At 46.1% G+C, this 19,381-nt stretch overlaps 1 protein-coding gene across 1 annotated transcript in view; it reads right to left on the bottom strand.

The window, feature by feature from the left end:
- The window catches only part of BRINP2 (BMP/retinoic acid inducible neural specific 2), a 48,828-nt gene extending 36,457 nt beyond the window's left edge, over positions 1-12,371 (bottom strand). The window contains exon 1 of the mRNA XM_046683291.1: positions 12,071-12,371. Within this exon, the coding sequence (XP_046539247.1) occupies positions 12,071-12,339 (269 nt within the window). The 5' untranslated portion in view covers positions 12,340-12,371. The remainder of the gene's footprint in view (positions 1-12,070) is intronic.
- Between the last annotated feature and the right edge of the window lie 7,010 nt (positions 12,372-19,381).

The raw sequence follows: 19,381 nt of genomic DNA, 5'->3' as shown, positions 1-19,381 counted from the left end.
AAGTAGGAACTCAGCTGGCAGAGAAACTGGAAAGAGCTTTGCAGGAAGAGGAACAGGGCATGGAAAGAGCCTTCTGTGTCTGGTGAATCTGGAGATGTTCCCTGAGGCTGGAATAAAGGATAAGTAGGAAGAAATGGTGGGGCATAATCAGCGGAACAGGGTCCATATTCATTGAATATTTGTTGAAATAGTGAATGGATGGATTTGGAATGGACTTTCATGCTAAGAAAATGCATTTGGGTTTTATCCTTTGAGTACAGAGAGACCAAAAGAGGACTTTAGGCAGGTTGGATAGGAGAAGAGAAGAAAGTCCAAGTGGTAAACGAAGCCAGGAGAAAAGAGAAGAGACTGGCTTTGAAAGATGGTTCTGAGATGGAAGTCAAACGACTCAAGTAGGAGATGGGGACAGGGAAGAGGCAGGAGTTATAGCAGCCAAGTGGCTGGTCATACCGGGAAGCACGGCAAAGAACAGGGGAGACAGAGTAAAGTGTATATGAAACCTGCTGAGTGCAGTTCTGGCTATGGTTTCATCACAGAAACTCAATCTGGCGGTCCAAAATCAAATCAAGTGGGAGGTGGATGCAATTCTTTGAGAAGCTGGGGGGAAAGTTAGGATTTTTTTCCCTGAATTTAACTTCAATGAAAAACCGGTATCCTCTCACCATTTGCTCAGCATGTATTTCCAACTTTTCTTAAAGCATTGATGCTTCAGTTCCAGAGCAGGGTCCCCACAGTTCTGAGGTGTGCCTAAGACCTAGCTCCACCGTCACTAACTTCAAGAGCTGCACAGAATTCAAGACGTGAAAGAAATCTGTGGAGAGGAAAACGCCTGATCTGAGAGACTCCAGAATGGGCAACTGATACTGATCGGTGACAAAGTTCTTGAGTATTTTGAAAGAGGAGCAAGCAAGCAAGCTCCCTAGGAGCCAGAATTTGTTCAGGAAGAAAATCTTATGTCAAAATAAATTTCTTACATTGTCTTTATGAAGAAAGATGGAAAAGGAAGAGTCAGGAAAAAGAGATAAGGACAGCTTGAAAGAGAGAATGTGAGAGGAGGGGGGAGAGGAAAGAACTTCTGGAGTGCTAAGAAGTCTAAGAATCGGGGTGAGTAACAACGACCTTCAAATATCTAGAGACCTGACGTGAAGAAGAAGCATTTAGACTTAACAGAAATTAGAGAAAGCAGAGTCAGGACCAGTAAGTGGAATTATGGTAAGAAAGACTGTGATTCAGTTTCAGAAAGATCTCTATAGTGTTTGGGGCTGTTGAATGGAAATGGGCCTCAATGAGCACGCAGGACTGGAACTGCTCAAGCCAAGGATGGTTAACCTTCCTGGGGATTTGTAGAGTGGCGTCCGCTTTGGGTAGGAAACAGGTGATTTTAAAGTTTCCTTCTAATTCACAGATTCAAGCATCACTCAGTTCTGTTATGGCATCCCCCATGGTCAGGCATCCTTCCACAGCCAGACACTGTCTGGCTTTGCAGCTTTGGCCTCTTGTCCCAGGCCAAGCACTGAGTCTGCAGTTCCCAGATTTCATCTCCTGGCCTGCAGGCAGCAAAACGAACATCGTTCTACTTAGTGTAACAGAAGACAAAAGAACGTATTATCAGCCTCTAAAGCCACATTTCTTCTACCAAGTCCCATTTGAGTCTGTTTCTCGATGACTGAGGTGGACATTAAAGGACTTGCACAGCCTCCCTTCCTTTCCACTCTGTCTTCATCAGACTCACAATTTAGAACATATACAGACCCAACCGAGCAAAGACGGGCTTATGGTGTTAAAGTTTACCTCCGTTACTAGTAAACCAACCATGCAGCCCATGTCGAGGGATCATTAGGTGTTTACATGCCTCTGTGGATCAAGGAGAGCTCACTCCCCAAAGTGTCTTCCTTCCTGTCCCTCCTCCGTCACTAACATGTCCCCAGGTAAGGCACGGGCTCTCCTGACACACAAGAAAAATGAGAATTCTCCAAGGCCCTGGGGCTGGTAATGAAGGGGTTGGAGCAGCTCTGGTTCTGGCTACCTCATTTTCCTGCCACAGGGCCTCCTGCCTGGCCAGTGAGACTCCTTGCTCACCCTGCCTCATTCTGACGTCTGGAGCTTGTTTGTTCTTTGCATGGGGGAGGGAGAAAGAGGCCCATTTCTGGGCTCAGGGGAGAGCCTGGCACGGCAGCACAACCAGGAAGCGTTAAACAGGTGCAGAGAGGAAAACACAGCAGGCGGAGGGAGCTCTGCCAGATTCCAGCATCTGCCCCAAACCACGTCCTGGGTGTGACAGCCCTAACCTGCCCACACCTGGATCTACAAATCCTAAAAGTGACCCAGGAGTCCCAGCCTGTAGGTCTCTTCCACTGCTTCATCTGATTCCATGGTGCTGTGGGGGCCAAGGGTAAGCGGAAGGGACCCAGAGCATATGCCAAACTTGCCACTGTAAGAAAATCTAAATTTGCGAAGTAGCCCAATGAGCAGAGGTTATTTGCATCCCCAAAGGTTTCTTCTGGCTTTATGAAAATATTCCTCAAAATATAAGACATTTCCAAGTGGATATGTGTGCTTACAAGTCAGTAGCTACCTGATCCTAAAGTCAGGGGCTAGAGATTTACTTAACACTGAATTTTTATAAGCCATTGCCAGGCAAAAAATAAGATACCGCATTTTGGAAATGTCATTAAGTGTCCCTCTAGTAGAGGATTCAATTTATGGAAATTCAATTTACACTGCACCCTTATAGGAAAACACCGGCAGTGCAAAGTCGACACATACAGAATTTGCTGTGGGTGAATTGCTTCAGGAAGACCCATCTGTAACTTCCTCCCACTCAGGGTTCCCCAGAGCCCAAGTGCAGGTGGAGATCTCTGGTGGAAACAGAGGACTGCAGGGTCTTTGAGTGGGATGAGCCACTCTCCAACCCCCATCTTCTATATCCCAAAGATCTACTGGAATGCCAAAAGAAAGAGTAGGAGGGGCAGAGAACACAGGTGGTTACAACTGGAAGCACCATTCTCTCAAAGCATTAAGAATTCCAGGTTCAGAATATGTATTTGATTCAATAATAATCACTTAGTGGTCAGATCCTCTATTATATGGGTTGAATGTTGGCACTTCCTCTTGCCAGTTGTGTGACACCCTCTAAAACTCAGTGTCTTCATCTGTAATATATGTATACAAAGGGTATCTCCCTTGTAGATTTCTCCTAAGAATGATTTTAGCATATATACATAACAACTTAGTAAAATGTTGGGCACTTGATGAACACTCAATATATATAGTTATTATTACACATTAATGTTATTAATATTTCATAGTACAGAGGGAGTACTTTGCTTTCTTTCCCTAAGTTAAATAGAAACTTTGGCCAACGCGTTTGCCCTCTCAGAACAATCTATTTTCCTTGCTCCCTTACTCTTTTTATCCCATGGGGAAGTCGGGGAGGTTGGTGAGAGCCTGCTGTCCTGTGTCCAGGCTTCAATATTGTGTAGTCAATGCACTGAGATCTCTCCTGACAAAAAGCTTTTGGCTCTTGGACATCCATGCTCTCCAGTGGGCAGTCCCTTTGAGGGTTTCCTCCTCCTCACAATTAGCTCGGTTGATGGAGCTCCATCTGAGGCCACCTGCCCAACCCATACACAGTACGCAGCCATGCCTTCTCCAGTTGCTTCACTTAGGGCCGAGCAAATCAGTCAGATGGACCAACGGGCTCCAGCTGTCTTCCATTTGAGTGAGTGATGGATTGTAAAGATAGGAATCCTTGTCTCAAACTCAGGTCCAAACCTTCATCTCCAGCCCAGCTTTAGGGTAATAAATCTGCCCCACCTTCCCTCAGCTCCTTATGATTGCGTTCACTGTTTCTAATCCTGGAGGGGAAGATGGATGATTGACATGGGAACCAAACTCCTCACATACCACTTTTTACTGGTTCACAGACCTCAGCCTACTTCCAACCACTTGCTCCCATGGGTCCTCCTTGAGGGCAGAGCTCCCTGTAGCCTGGGCCATGTGTCATTCATGGCTGTGTCTCCAGCACTCGTGGGAGTGGCCAGCACACACAGATGCTCAATAAATATGTGCTGAGTGAATAAATGCCCCGCCACATGCCACTCACTGTTCTAAGCAACGTGGACTGAAATAATTTTCTTGTGGGAGATGTGGGAAGCGCTGAGGTGGGATAAATGTAGCAGAAGCTGAATAAAGAACAAAAAATTGAGAATCACTGACCCAGAAAAAGCTCTTCTCTGGAGGAGAAAAAAATGAAAAGAAAAAGAAAAGACCGCATAAGTAGCCAGTGTCCCTGTCTGCCTGCATCTGCGTCGTGATGGTTTCTAGATTAAGCCTACCTCACTCTTTCCTACATATACACGTCTCTAAGTAGCAATTCATTCATGAATAAAATTAATTATTTCTCGAAGCAAAAATTAATCCTCTTTTTTTCTGCCTGATTGACTCAAGATCTCTCTACTAAATCTCATCTGAAAACAAAACCAGTCTTGCCTTCTCCCCTTGGCTTTCCCAGATTTTCCCTTCATTTCTTGCACATTTTTCTTTTTACATTTTCTCTTTACAGACCATCTTTGCAATCCTATTTCAAGCCAGGGTGGATAACCTCGATTGAGCCCCCAAAAGACATGGGAAAATGTAGGGCAAGGGTCATTTGGTCCTGGGGGAACCTAGGACTGGCATCCATGGACCAAATCTATCCATCCATCACCGAGAGCGTACTAAATGACTTCTTCTCCCCAGTTATTGAGATGCTACATTCCAGTGTTTTCTGGTGTGTGTGCTGTCACTCAAACTAGACTGCCAAACCCCTGGAAATCAGTAGAACCCTGTTTTCTCTATCTTTTGTAGCCTGATGTAGTGCCCAGAATAATGCATTGCACAAAAGAGATGCTCCATAAATACCTGTAAGAGGACCAAGTAAGAAAATACACAGTGTGGTAAACTTACCTGAATTCAATTTTTTAAGCATAAATGATGCTGGATTTTCAGTTGAACCAGTAGCTTCATAGGACCTTAAGGCACTCTTTGCCATTTTCTCACCAGGTGAATAGTCACACTCCAGTTTTCCAATAGCCTTTGGTCCTTCCTTCTCCAGATATGCAGTTACTTTTCCTTCATTTTACTCACCCCTGATACAGGAAAAATGACATTCCCCTCCTGGTGAGAGTTTTTCGAAATTGCACCTTGGAAGAAATCACTGTCTAAGAGTCCCTTTTGGCATTTTGGAGGGACAAGACATGGCAGAAGTAACAGGGTGGGGTAGAGCAGATGAAAAAGGGACACAGTCACATGCTTCTTGACATTTGCCTTAGGCACATGGGCTGGCAGCTGAGTTCTTAAACCACACCCTGTGCTCCCCTGCCTGTGGCTATACTGCGGGGTGTGCCTACCACACCATTCCCCAGCTTCTCCACCTGGAGGGCTTCCACTCACCCATCAGAGCTGGGCCTATACCTCACCTTTTATTCCAGCTTTCCTTGACCTTTCTATGCAGAGTAATCTAGCACGTTCTCCAAATGTACTTATGTGTAAATTCCATCAGATCAAGAACTGTGTCCTCTTTGTTCATGGTTTATTATCAGAATCTTGTAGAATCATAAGCCTAGAGTTGGCCCTCAAAAGTACTGATTGATTGAATATTGCCCTTCCTATGCTCTTGAATTGTAGTTGTTTGTCTATGTGCTATTTCTTCTGGCTCCAAGAGACCAGAACACTTTCTCATTCAGTTCTTTGTACACAACAGAAGCGTCATAAAGGTCTGTTGCACTCGTGCGGTATTTTCCATGTCAGAGATGGAGATAGGATTCTGTACAAGGATGAAGATATGCAGGCTTGATGCAAGCCCCTTGTGGAACTCGTCACCTGAGACTTCTAGACTGAAACTCCTTGGGCGAAGGCCTTATATTGGGTCTGCAGCCTACATTGCATATTATGTATCAGAGGTGCTATACATTTAGCCATCACTGAACTCTTGATAAAGCAAATTCTGAACATTTTGTTCTGTCCCTCTCCTACTCACCTCCATGGACTGAGAAATGGTGCCTGTAACCATACTTGCCTGCACTACCACATTGTCTCACACTTTTCTCTAAGTTGTTTTCTAGTGTGTGCACCGTTCCTTTCTCTCCTTCCATCTTAAGGAACTCCCTTGTTAAACTATAAACCCAGTGAGGAGCACAGAGATCACCCAGTTTACTCTGGTGATCATCGTTTCTCCCGAAAGGCCCACCTCCTTCCCTGCCTCTCCCGTCCACGCTCACCTGAGAACCACGGCTTCCCTGTGGTGCCCTGCAGCTGTGTGATAACACAGCCCTGCTCCACCTCAGGAGCTGTCATGAATGCCTAGGAAATTGCTGGGACTTACCCAGGGCAGCAGAGGTTGCCTTTGGTTTATGTATGTGGATTGTGGTCTCTCAGTTGGAGATGGTGCCTCTCCCAGGGTTTGCTGTTTATCCAAATCAGTTAGTCCATGAGACGTGGTCTGGGTGATGAATCAGCTCTGGAGCTCGTCCTGTGATTGCTTCCACAGCTGCTCTCTGCCTCCTCGCCTCTCCATCTCCCAGGAGGCATCCACAGGCTGGTTCTGGGCCTTCCAGCCTCTTCTGCTTTTAAACTTTTCTCCCTGCTTCTGGGTCTATTCTTAGGAGTTTGTGTGCCTCGGCGCTAATAACTCCTAAGTTTAACCTCGCTTGACTACTGTTCTCTTTCATTTGTAATATCTCTTGTAAATATCCTCACTACCTCAAATGCATCATGGGGGATGCTGCCTTACCATTAAGCCTGCTGTCCTTTTCCACCCTAGGCACTCCTGCTCTCCTCATCATCTCCCAAGCACTCAGTGTAATCAAACACAGTACTTCTTAAGCTTTAAAGTCATACTGTTCTTCTGGGGCTCTTGTTAAAATACAGATTCTGATTCTGTAGGTCTGCGGTGAGGCCTGAGGTTCTGTCAATTTTACCAGCTCTCAGGTAATGCCAATGCTGCTGGTTCACAGAACACACTTGAAGCAGTATGGATCAAATATTTGGTTTTTCTTATTTCTCACTTCCCTCACATGTAAGCTATTGCCAAATCTTATTTTTCATCTTGATGAATTGCAAACAGATTGTCTTCTCTTGGGGATATAGCTCTCCTGCCTGCTGAAAAGTTCTTTTGCCTCCACTGCCCACGTTCACCACATCCTCTGATTGGACCCCTGCTTGTCCTATTGGATGTTTCAGATGCACCTGCCAGAATACCTTCCTGCCTCAACACCACTTACGTCTGGGTACCAGTCCACCCTCTTGGTTTTCAGCTTTGTTCTACCTTGGTTCTCAAAATTTGCAAACTTTGCCCAGAATATGATCAGAATATAATGTCCCTTCTTGTCAATGAAGATATCTACTAATTTCTTTTTTTGTTTATTTGTTTTCCTCCCCAAAGACTTCTAATGTATCCCCAGACCCTTCCTTTCTAAGAAAGAGGCAGATATAAATGGAGGTAATAATGACTACGGCCAATAATTTGGAAGTATACCTAGCCTTGATTCTCTCTTAACCACCATATTATACTCATTGTTCTGTAGGATTTCTAACTTTCTCTCTTAATTTTAATTTATTCTTTCCGAGTTTTAAGTGTTTCATCATAGTGGCTTGGATTTTTTCCAATCTCATGATTATCTCTCTATTAAAGCCTTAATACAAAAAGAAATTAGAAAAAACAGACTGCTCATTACTTTGATTTGTAGCAAAGAGAGAATGGAACATTACCGCTAGAGTGTTTCGAGAAACCATATTTACATTTGCATCAGCTCAATTTAGGTGCCTGATTAAGTTGCGTGTCATGATGAAGATGCACTTACCAGTCAAAGGGAAGTGGTGTAGTCTAGGGTAACGAGCAGGAGACGTCAGGTCGGGAGCCCTGAGTGCTATTTCTGGCAATGACCTCTCCGACCTTGCCCACGTCCATCTCACTGCCCTGGACCATAATTGCCCCCATCTGCCTCATAGGACTTCTGTGAGATGTTGATACTTGAGTGTTTATTGTAGTGGGGGCCATGGGGTGGAGCAAGGAGGGTGGGCTTGGGGGTCACAAATGGAATTCGAGACAGGATCTCTGCTCTTATAGCTCTTACCATTAGCCTGTTAATAGTGTCTGAGAAGTGGGCTGATTGTTCAGATCCTGGCCTGACAGGGCTGGAGACATGCTGGGAGGTTGGTTAATGGAATTCAAAAGCTTGCCAAAAATTGGGTGAGATGACCAAGCCCATCCTGTTACTTAGGAAGGCTTAACAAGAGTGCATATAGTCTCTCTTCTCACAATGGTGCCATCCTGAGATTGTTCACTTCATCCCTAGGACCAGGCAGCTGGCAGTGACTAGTTTCTGTAGGATGTCCTAAGGAAGGCTTGCTCAGTTGACCATTCCCGACTTTAGGAAAAAGATCTTTACCTGCGGTGACTCTAAAACATGCTGGAGATCATCTAGCTCCCTCTGTAGCCCACAAGACCAGTAAAAGTGTGCCCCAGAAAAGATTCATTCTTTCTCCAGTTGAGTTTCTCTCCCAGCAGAGACGGATCGAGGGGCATCGGGTTAATATACTTTAAAAAGGAAAGCATGAGAACAATTTTTTTCTCCTTCTAATATAGGTTGTTGAATGCTAAGACCTCAGCAGACATTATGACAAAGATAGCACCCATGGCTCTCATCTCATTACCATTCTTGCATTGGCTAATATTTGTTGAGGACAATCTAATAACAGTAGGCAATATTTATGAAGCACTGTTCTATGTGTTTTACATCAATGAAATCATTTAATTTTACATCACTCCATTAGGTGGGCACTATTATTGTCCTGATTTTATAAATAAGGAAATTGGGAAACAGAGAAATTTAATAATTTGGTCAACATTATACAGCTAGTAAGCTACACCTCCAGGATTAGAACCCAAGTCATCTGGCTCCAGAACCTTCTCTCTCAAGCACCTATGTCTACCTGAATGCAAACTTGAAATGGAGAGAGCAACAATCTCCACGGGGGCCCATGGTTAGAAAGGCCAGAGCTATTCTAAGACGAGGAGTTATCTCCTTAAAGTGAGAGCACACTCCGATGTCCAAAGAAGAATAGGGAGGATTCGGAGCTTAATATTAGAAACTCGCTGTGCAATAGTTGTGATCTGTTCACACAACTAGAAGGGAAGGCGGGTCTCTCTCCTGTTGTGTTTAGTAACCAAGTATCATGTGATTCTACACCAAATATCCCAGCCCCCCCGGCAAGTCTTATTCCTCCCCATCACCGTTCATCTCCTTCCTTATATGGAAGGCACACGTGGGTACCCTTCGATTTCTCTGTACCAAAACGTTTCTTAAAGAATTCAATGAAACACCAATTCTGTTCAAGACCCAATATTTCACAACAGAACATTTCCGATAGTCTCTGTAAGCTTTTTCTCTCTCTGCCCCTCTAGACAAAATGCCCTTCTGGTCATTGAGAATGACCCTCAATGTGTGTTTTGCCAGTTTTCTGTAACTCGCTTTAGTCAGAGTAAGCAAGGTCTTGAATTTGCCAGAGGGAATTGCCACTGGAGACAAAAGGGGAAGGGATAAAAGTGAAATCCCACAGGGATGATAGAGAGCCCCACAACAAGCATCCATGGATCCACCATTTTGCTTAATAACTAAAAGCAAAACTCCCAGAATGCTCCTGGCCCAGCTGTGTGTGACCATTCTCTCGTCACCCAACCAAAGGGTCACAAATCAGAATGCTGCCTTCCTGTCAGAATGACTGGTTACTGTTTCCCCAAGTACAGGTTCATGTGCAATAACTGACCCCAGAGAAACAGAATGGCACAGTGTAAGAGCCTGTCACATTAAATGATCAGAAAACCATTACCGACTGATAGAATGGTTGGTGGTGCAGAAGTGATTACAGACAGTCCCCACGGGCCTGCTCTGAGCGGCTGCTCAGGCATACGGGGGCTGCCAGGCCTGGGGCTGGGGCTTGAGGAAGAAAAATCTATTGAGGGGAGAAGAAAACTGATGGTTTATTCCCTCTAGTTTCTGGTTTCCACAGCCCTCTGAAGTGGATGGCAGTGTTGGGATTCCCAGCCCGATATTTCAGTTCTGGTATACATTTTAAAAATATATTTTGAGTGATAGCAGTCCTTCTGAAAGATCTGGGATAAACTGAGAAGTCTAAGGTAAATTAAATCTTGTTTTCCTGGACTCACTGCTTAAACACATTCTAAGCTGGATTTTCTCTCTCTCTCTCTTTTTTTTTTGGAGAGATGGAAAAAGAAATTCTTTGATAAAGAGAAGCATCGCCCTGAATTTACTTTATAGAAAATTTGTGGGAAGCCTATGTCTAGCTTCTTGTATATTTATTGAAGGTTGAGTTAACCTCTTCTGCTCATCTACCTCCACCTGAGCAGGTGTTAACTCAGTCCCTCCCAGCCTGAGCTGGCCACTCTGCCTCAGTGGCCCTATGTGAATTTCCACTGCAGTCTTTGGAGGATGGCAAGGACCAGAGCCCCCAGAGCAGAGTGTGAACTGCAGTCCCTTCTAAGACCAGACGGCATCCAAGCAGAGTGGAAGAGAAGGGGCTGAAAGGAGAGCTGGGCAGACTATTCCTAGAGCAGGATTTTGTTTCTGTGCCCCCATCAAGCACCCATCAACACCAGACCCTCAAACCTGACCTTGACCTTTCTCTCCATCCGAGTGTAAGAATCATGCACCAGGAGAAAGACCTCTATAAATGGCTGCTCTTACCATTTGGGAATCTTCCAGTGCTAAATACCTTGACACCTTGTATCTGAGACTCTGTACTAACCTAAACAGACTGTATGGTTATTGCAGAAGTTAAAAAGCTCAGAAACAGAAAAATACCTCTAAAGATATTTTAAGAACCCAGACTCTGGAGTCTGACAACTGGGCAGTGAATCCTGGATGCATCAGTTACTACCTGTGTGCCCTTCAGCAAGTTCCTTAACTCTTCTGGACCTCAATTTCCTCCTCTGTACAAGGGGGAGAATAATTGTTCTTCCAACACAGGGCTGTTGGAAGGATTAAACAAGTTAATGTGCATAAGGCTTATAAAATGCTAGATCTAGCAAGAGGGCCAGAAACTTTAGTATGTTCACATGACTGGAAATGAAGCATGTGCCAAACAATTCCTAGATGCTAAAAGAATAGGTGATTTTCTGGTTTTGTTTCTCTTTGTGCTTTTTCATGTTTCTCTCTCTCTCTCTCTCTTTGCATTAAAAACTAATTTGTAATTTGAAAACAAATGTCTTTAATAAAAAAAAAAAATTCAGCAAAGCTCCCAGGGTAGTCTAAAGATTATGGGTGAAGTGAGGAAGAAAAGGGAAGGAGGACGAGGGGGCAAGTGGGCAGAGGGATGAAGGGTCTGAATTAAAGGATGCACTTGTGGGAGCCCTGAGGCTCACCAGAACGCCAGGTAAGGATTTCGAGAAACTTTCTGCTTTTGAAGTGCTGGTCCAGCAGCTGGGAATGTGTGCCTGGCTTCTCCCTCATCAGATGGAACAGGAGGGTCTCATATTTGACTGTGAGCTCTGATGCTCCACAGGACCGGCCTGAGGGGCCAGGAAGACACAGCCCACTTCCACGCGCAAGGCCAGCCAAGGCTGTGACCCTGCAAGGCTCCCCAGACCTCTGAGGCAGGAGCTGGAGCTGCCTTCCTTCATTTGCATGTCTAGGTAATTACAACTCATAAAAGAATCTAACCCATTAGTTAAAACCCGGCCCCAGCATTTGACTCTGACCTCCTGCATAGTCTGGGCCACACGCTGACTCTGTGCCGCCAGATTTGTCCTCAATTTATAAGCAGCACAACCTATAAATAGAAACCCTTTTGCTAAGTTCCCCAGGAGGCATCAGCAGGTTTTCCAGCTTGTGTGTTTTCTTCTTTCTTTTTTTAAAAACCAACATGGTAGGCTTTTTTCCCTGCCTGCTTCTCCCCAGCTCTCACTTTCAGTTCAGGCTGCGAGAGTGGCAGCTGGTGTGTGGCTGGGGCCCCGCCTGCCCAGGTTGGGCTGTGAGGGAAGCCCCTGTCTGGGCTGGGAGCCCCCACTCACCTGTAGATCCTGTACCTGGTGGTGAAACCCTGGCGGTACCGCTCCATGAAGTCAGCATACTCCTGAGCGCGGTGGAAGGGGCCCCGGTCTGTGAGCAGCCAGTCCAGGGGTGGCTGCCCGGCGGAGGAGGCATGCTGCTCGGGGACCACTGCGGCGGCCGAGGCCGAGACAGCCAACACCCAACCAGGGAGGCCCAGTGCCAGCAGAGCTGCCCATGGGGCCGCCGCCAGCCGAAGCCCTCTAAACCGAGTGCCACACGGCCACCTCATGCTTCTCCCGGGCGGTTGGTCTCTTCATTCTCTCGCCACACTCTCCCGCTCTGTGCCGCTCCTCCGGGGCTCCTGGAACTAGAGAAGTACAACAGTGAGATGTCAGTTGAAGCCCCTGGTCTTACTCCACGGGCTTGTGGACATCAAACATCCCTGAGCAGGGCCCACTCTAGGAATCCTTGATCCCAGTAACACATCTTCATTCTAGGCATTGAGCTAAGCACTTGATGTATATTTCATTTATTTCTTAAAACAATCCTAAGGGCACATCACTGTCATCATGTTACAGATGAGATGAGGTTTAGAGAGATGAAGAAAGTTGCTTAAGTTCATATGGCTTTTAAGTGAAGAAACCAGAATCTTGAACTCAGGTGGTCTGACTCTCAGCTCTTAGACTACACTGCTTCCATGTTTCCTTTGTTGACTCAACAGCATCTACTGCTGTTTTCCTCTCTCAGAGAGGTTCCTCATGTCTCAATAATAGCCCTGTAGGTTGTGAGCTGCCTCTAGAAGCTTGGTGGAAGGTGACTAGCAACCCCCTTTTTCAGCTGGCAAATTGTGGGGCAGAGAAGGAGTGAAGTCCCATTGCTGCTATGAAGCTGGGTGAACTTGGGCAAACCACTTCCCTTCTCTGGGTTAGGTTTTCTCTTACAGAAAATAAAGAGGCTTGACTAGAGACTATCTAGGACTCCTTCCAGATTGGAACACCTGGTCCTTTCTTTTCTAGAAGGCCTTCCAGGGATGGAGTTAGAGCGGGCAATCAAACTGCCTATCACCATCATCAGAGAGCAGATCCAGGCAGACAGGATGCCTGTGGGGCCTCTCTCTCCTCAGCCTGCAGCATGAGAGCTCCCTGAGGGCAGGGCTGTGTAGCCTTCCATCCCAGTACCTGAGAGCACATGGCAGGCCTTCAGAGATTCTTCTTGAAGGAATGAATGAGTCCAGGCCCTGTCTTCTCTGAGAAAGAGAGAAGGTGAGAAGGTGCCAGCAAAGATTTTGGCCACAAAACTCTTGGCTGCCTTGTGACTCATCACAGGCCTTTGATGTCCGGTGCCTGCACCTCATCTAAGGATGACTAGTCACCTTTAGAAACCTCTGGGCAGATGCAGGGGACCGATTCAGTACTGTTGGGGTTCTTGCAATTGCATGCGTTTCTTCCATCTCTAATTTCTAGCACAGGCTGTCAGAGTCTCGCCCATGTCCCCTTGCCAGCAGCACTTCAGTGTGTGCTAGAATGACTTCCAATCCCCAGAACCTGTAATTTGTGGCTTTGAGGACTTTCTCTGGACGCCAAAACCCAGAGATGGGCTCCCTGGAGATGAAGCAAGGGGTGTTGATTCCCCAGCACTTCCAGAGTCCCGTAAGGGCAGGCAAAGTGGGCTTTGGCATTTGATTCACGGCCCCTCCACAGTCCCCCAGTGTACTCTGGGGTGGTTCCAGCTCAACAAAACCAATAGACTTCCCTTGGACCAGTGGGAACCCTGAAGAGGCTGCCAGGAGGCTGGGGCCCAGTAGTAATCCTGGATACTGCAGGCCTAAAGGCTGACTGGAGTCTGAGAGATCCGGACCTGAGCATTTGTCCAGGATGCTTTCAAAAGAGCTGCAGAACCTGCTTGGAAGGATGGAGAGACAGAAGCATGAGTGGCCGGACCTTCACAGTCACTCCTCCGCTCCAGCTAGGAGGTATTGACCACCTACTATATGCTGGGTGATTCTTAGAAGTTACCCCAGTTAATTCTCACGGTAAGTTTGTTATATAGGCATCATTATTATAGGTTGACATTTCACTGGGACCCAGAGGAGTTGAGCAAGGAAGATGCAGCGGTAGATTATGAACCCAGATCTGGCTCCATGTCCAGACCTTGCAAAAGATGCTGCGCAGGAAGACGGACCCTCGCTTAACCAACTGGCTGTGAGGGGCTGGGGAAATAGGGAGAATGAGGTGACACCTGCCCTACCGGATCTTGAAGCATATGATAATGCTCCAATCATCAAAATAGGTGATCCTGGCACACAAATCGGATGGGCTGATCAACGATACAGAACAGATAGCTCAGAAAGAGAGTTTATTACACGAGAACGTTGAATATATTAAAAAAGGCATTGCAGACTAATTGGGTAGGGGATGGAATATTTTATACATCATATTGGGGAATTAGTTCCAGATGGATTAAAAACTTAAATATAAAAAACAAAATCCTATTTTTCAGAAGGAAGAAAAATCCCCAAGTGTTTCATAACAAGCATGCATTACTTTTAAATCAGGGGGAAAAGGACATAAACTAAAAGGAGGAATCAGCCTTGCGCATGGGGAGGTAGGCAATTTTTTTATAGGATGCAATCTGATGAGGATGCCCAAAATATTTCTAATTTAATCATTCACGCATTCGTTTATTGAGAAACATATACCGAGGTTCGTAAGTGCCAGACGCTGCTGAGCAGTGACAGGACAAAAGCAGGTGCTCATGACGTCATCTGAAACTCTACCATTAGTGATTAATTCCTCTTAGAAAACATTGTTCCGTTTTTAAAAGCATATTGATGGAGGGGAGGGGAGAATGCTCATTTTGGAGACTCGAGCCACTTGACACAGCAGCCAAGGCAGCAAACACAGTAAGGTGGACATGCCCTGACATGGGTTGGATGACACTGTGGAAGGCAGGATTCTAAAATGGCCCCCAAGATTCTGTGTCTTTCTGCTCATGCCCTATGCAACCCACTCCCTTTGAGCGTGGGCAGGATCTGTGAATATGATGGGATACTATTCCCATGATCAGATTACTAGTCAGTTGATTTTGAGTTAATCAAATGGGAAAGAGTCCTGGGTGGGCCTGATCTAATCAGGTGAACCTTTAAAAAGAAAAGTGAAGTGTCAGAGAGACAAACTCCTGCTAGCCTGGAAGAAAGCAAAGAGCCATGCTGTGACCAGCCTAGGGGTCCGTGCGACAAGGGGTTGCAGTCAGCCCCCAGAAATGGAGAGCAATTCCCAGTCAACAGCTAGTCAGAGCATGGGAATACTGATTTCAGTTCTACCACCACAAGAAGAGAAATTCTGCCAACAACCACTGGAGCTTAGAAGAGAGCCCTGCTGCCCAGATGAGAACTGCTTCCCTGGACGACACCTTGACTTCCGTCTGGTGACACCCTGAGCGGAGGACTCAGCCAGCCCGTACCTGGACCCCTGAAACCCAGAAACCGGGAGACGGCATGTTCTTATGATATTGTTTTACGTCGCTAAGTTTGTGATAACTTGTTACACAGCAATAGAAAGATAATATAGACACATAAAGGACAATGACACCCTCTCCCATTCTGCACAGGCCTGGGCGGGTGCGGGTTCCTCATGCTCCCTGAAGAAGACCAGCTGTTATTCTGGGCATGAGAAAAAGCTAGCATGGTGGTTTCCAGACGGAGCAGTGTGGATCATCTCCCCAAAGCTGATCCTCTCTGCTGAGTAATATCATGCCCCTGCCTAGACTGTGGCCCCCTCCAGGCCAGGGCCGGGTCTTCCCTTCTGTCACTCCAGCACTCACACCTAGTCTGTCCTTAACCACATCTGATGAGTCAGTTCCATACATTTCACAGAGGGATCATCGTGAGCCCGTGATAGTGTGTGGCCCTGGCCCAGCCGCCAAACCTCTCCATGCGCTGTGCTGTGACATGGGGGTGGCAGCCGCCACCTCAGGATGGGTGAGAGCACGTGTGCGAGAAGCTGTGTGCTCTTTGAAAGGAGTGAGCTCTATGAAGTCACCGTGTGCTTCTTGTCACTCTTTGTTCGCAATTATGCGTTTGCAGAGCACACAATGTGCTGGAACCCGCCTGGGTGGAGAGGATCAGCTTTAGAATCAAGCAGTTTTGATGGCGGCCCGAGGCTGCTGAGCACAGCAAGAACGCCAAAAACCTGGCCTGAGCATCACACGGTTTCCGCTTCGTTGGTTTCCCTCAGGATCTGAAGACGTTTCGACTAAAAAAATCTCTTTTTTTAAGAAAGAGAAATTTTAAACAGATTTTAAAAGTTTCTTTAAAAGAAAAACTCCTGGAACATATTCCTTCACCTTTAAAAAAAAAAAAAAAGGACAAAATAATTGCTACATTGACAGTTGTATAAAAATTAGGCTTTTTAAGGAGAACAGCTTTTGACCATATCTTGTTTAACCTCCACAAATAATATCAGTAGCAATTTTGTAACAGCGACCCGTCAAGCAAATTTTAACTGTCTAAATTCTCATGATTTCCGGTGGAACCACTAATGTTCAGCAGGTTAAAACAGCACCTTCCCCATGAGGCTTCCATTGGCTCTTTTTGTCCTAAAGCCGTCTGTAAGGAAACCTCCACGTGCCATGTGAGTATATCAAAATAATGGCCAAGCTAGCTCCTTGACGGGAAAATTATAAATTTCCTTGTGAAAGTCAAATACCTAAACCATTGACTTAGACCATCCTTAAGACAGAGTTTTACACCTACACAAATCATCAGTTAGCTTTGGACCAAAGGTTCAAATAAATGTCACGGTTTTCTTTTGTGAGTACATTAGCTCGAATCTGTCCATTAAGCCATGAATTTCAGGGGTTACAGTCTTGTCGATAGAAAAGACCAAGTACAGACAAGATCATGTGAGAAGCAGGCAGGGCAGTCTTCAAAATGGGAGAGCTTAGAAAAAGCATATCTCCTCCGCGCTGAGATGATCACCCAGCTGAGGACGCCGGGGACCCTTTTGTGTCCTCCTGATGGTCTCAATCTCCGTTTATGCTAAGTGGGTCAAGAGACAGAGCAATTAGGATTTGGGGCATCAGCTACTTATGTACTAAATCTTGGCGAGTGAGAGAGAAGTAGTTTCCTCTTTGAAAATTATTGCAGAGGGCAGGTTGCATGTTGGAGGAGTGAAGGATATGGCTAAGCTATCGTTAGAGGCCAGAAGAAAAGGAGAAATAGGTGTGAAATTATATTTAGAATTAACAAAATTGTTAATGACGTTAACAACGATCATTAATAAGTGTGAATATAAATCATTTAATATTTGTATGGTAGTTACTGGTTATGGAGCAGGGATAATAAAATTACACTCAATCTTCACCTCCCGGATTTTATGTTCCCCTTTTAACGGATGAGAATAATGAGGCTAGGAATGGATACGTGAATGGCACAAGGTCATGTCTTTCAGGGGCAGATCCAGGTCTGCCTACTCTAGACCTCCAGTATTTCCACCTCACTGCACCACTTACGTGATTTACTGCTATAACACATGTAGGCTTTGCCACTTATAAGTTGGTGCCCTTGGGAGCAAGTCACTTCCCTCTGGGAACCTCCCTATGGTCATCAGTAAGATGACTTGAGAGGTAAGATGTTCCCTAGGATCCTGCCCAGTGTCGAAATTCCATAATTCTATGCAAATATAAGGGGCCCAAATATAAGGGGACAGGCCTTCAGATTTTCATCTTCATTGGGAGGAGTCTCTGTGTTTCAGAAAGGGAGTGAAGCATAAGAGAAGTGAGGTATAAAGCAGAAATTCTTGCCTATTGGAGCAGTGACATTTAATAAAGTGATTAGGCAGTGACATTAAATAAGTTTTCAAGCCATTTGAGTGGTTAATTGGCCAACTCTATTGAGGAGATGTTTTCTGGAATAAATCCGAGGGCGTCAGTGGTAAAAACTCACAGAAAGTCTTCTTTGTTCTTGCCATCCACAACATCTTGATGCAAAACCTCCTGTTTTGACTAGAGAGGGAACAGAAGTGGCAGGCCATTCCAGGGTGGAGATTCCCGTTCAGATCAATGACTCTCATTCTCGTTTGTTGGGAAGACCTGCCACCCTCCACAGAAACTAACCACAGCGTTTTCCCCCAGATAACATGCCCCTGGTTGCGCCTCAGAGAGCCTCAGCCGTGTCCATCATTCCCCCACGGCAACCCAGGCAGTGGCCACGGCCCGGCCGCCACCGTCCTCTCCAGGCTGTGACAGGACCTTCAGCCTCACCCGCAGAGCCGGCATGGAACCAGCCAGCCCTATCAGATGCCTTTCCCCACTGCTAGTCACAAACGACCTAAAACAGGTGAGCATCTGGATACACCCCCTGCATAGAATCAACTTAGCAATATTAATGATTATTTGTGCAATGGCATGAGCTACTCACAACTACTATTTACTAAACGTTCTTACATTCGTCTGAGACCTTTGAGGGGAGAGGCTGGGAGAGGTGAAGGCACTTACTGGAGGCCACGCTGCAAGGAAGGGGAAGCGAAACTCGGATATTCTGACTCAAAGACCTATAAGTTGGCTCTCCTCATCCTCGCTCACCTCTGTCCATCGAACAGCCAATCAGTTATTAAGCAATTTCTATGCACCCTTGTGCACAGCAGACAGACCCAGCACTTTGGGTCATGGAAGAGGAATGAAACGTAGAACTTGGGGGTCCTGTAATGAGCTTAAAAGAATGATAGACACACACATGTAGCTTTAGTGACATTAAACCTTGTAGGCTGCAGCCCCTCAAGGCCCTAAATTTATAGGTTTTGCCGTGTGATGACCAGGACCTCACTTATCAAAGGATGGGTTCATCCGCCAGCGGCAGAGGCTCCATCCTTGCCTGCTGGCTGTCCTTGCCACTTTCCTTGGAGAGATGAGCTAACTGACAGGCTTGCCCAGAGTCTCACAGGACAAAGCGTGGGTCACAGTGTGCAGATCAGGGAGGCCCCTTTGCCCCAGAGCTTCCTTCAAGGTCACAGTGTCTCCAGGAAAGAGGCAAAACGCACTGCCGATCAACTAGAACCTCTAAATGGCAAGTGCCCATTTCAAAGCCCTGAAACCCTGATCTCCACACGGAGTAACCTTCCTCAAAGCTGTTTCCATTATACTTCTTCTTTAAGAAACCCCAGCAGCTCTTTGTGGCGTTGAGAAAAAATCTGCCTTCCTCCGCCCATGGCACTGAGACCCCACGAGCCACTCCAGGGATGCTGAGGGGTTCCGAGCACGGACGGCGGAGCCAGGATGCCCGGCTTCTCACACTGGCTCCACCTCTCTCACCTCAGCTTCCTTATCTGTGAAAA

The sequence above is a fragment of the Equus quagga genome, chromosome 13 (genome assembly GCF_021613505.1).
Source record: "Equus quagga isolate Etosha38 chromosome 13, UCLA_HA_Equagga_1.0, whole genome shotgun sequence".
NCBI classification, from domain to species: domain Eukaryota; kingdom Metazoa; phylum Chordata; class Mammalia; order Perissodactyla; family Equidae; genus Equus; species Equus quagga.
The sequence above is the reverse complement of the archived record's forward strand: the minus strand, read 5'-3'. Positions and strand labels throughout refer to the sequence as shown.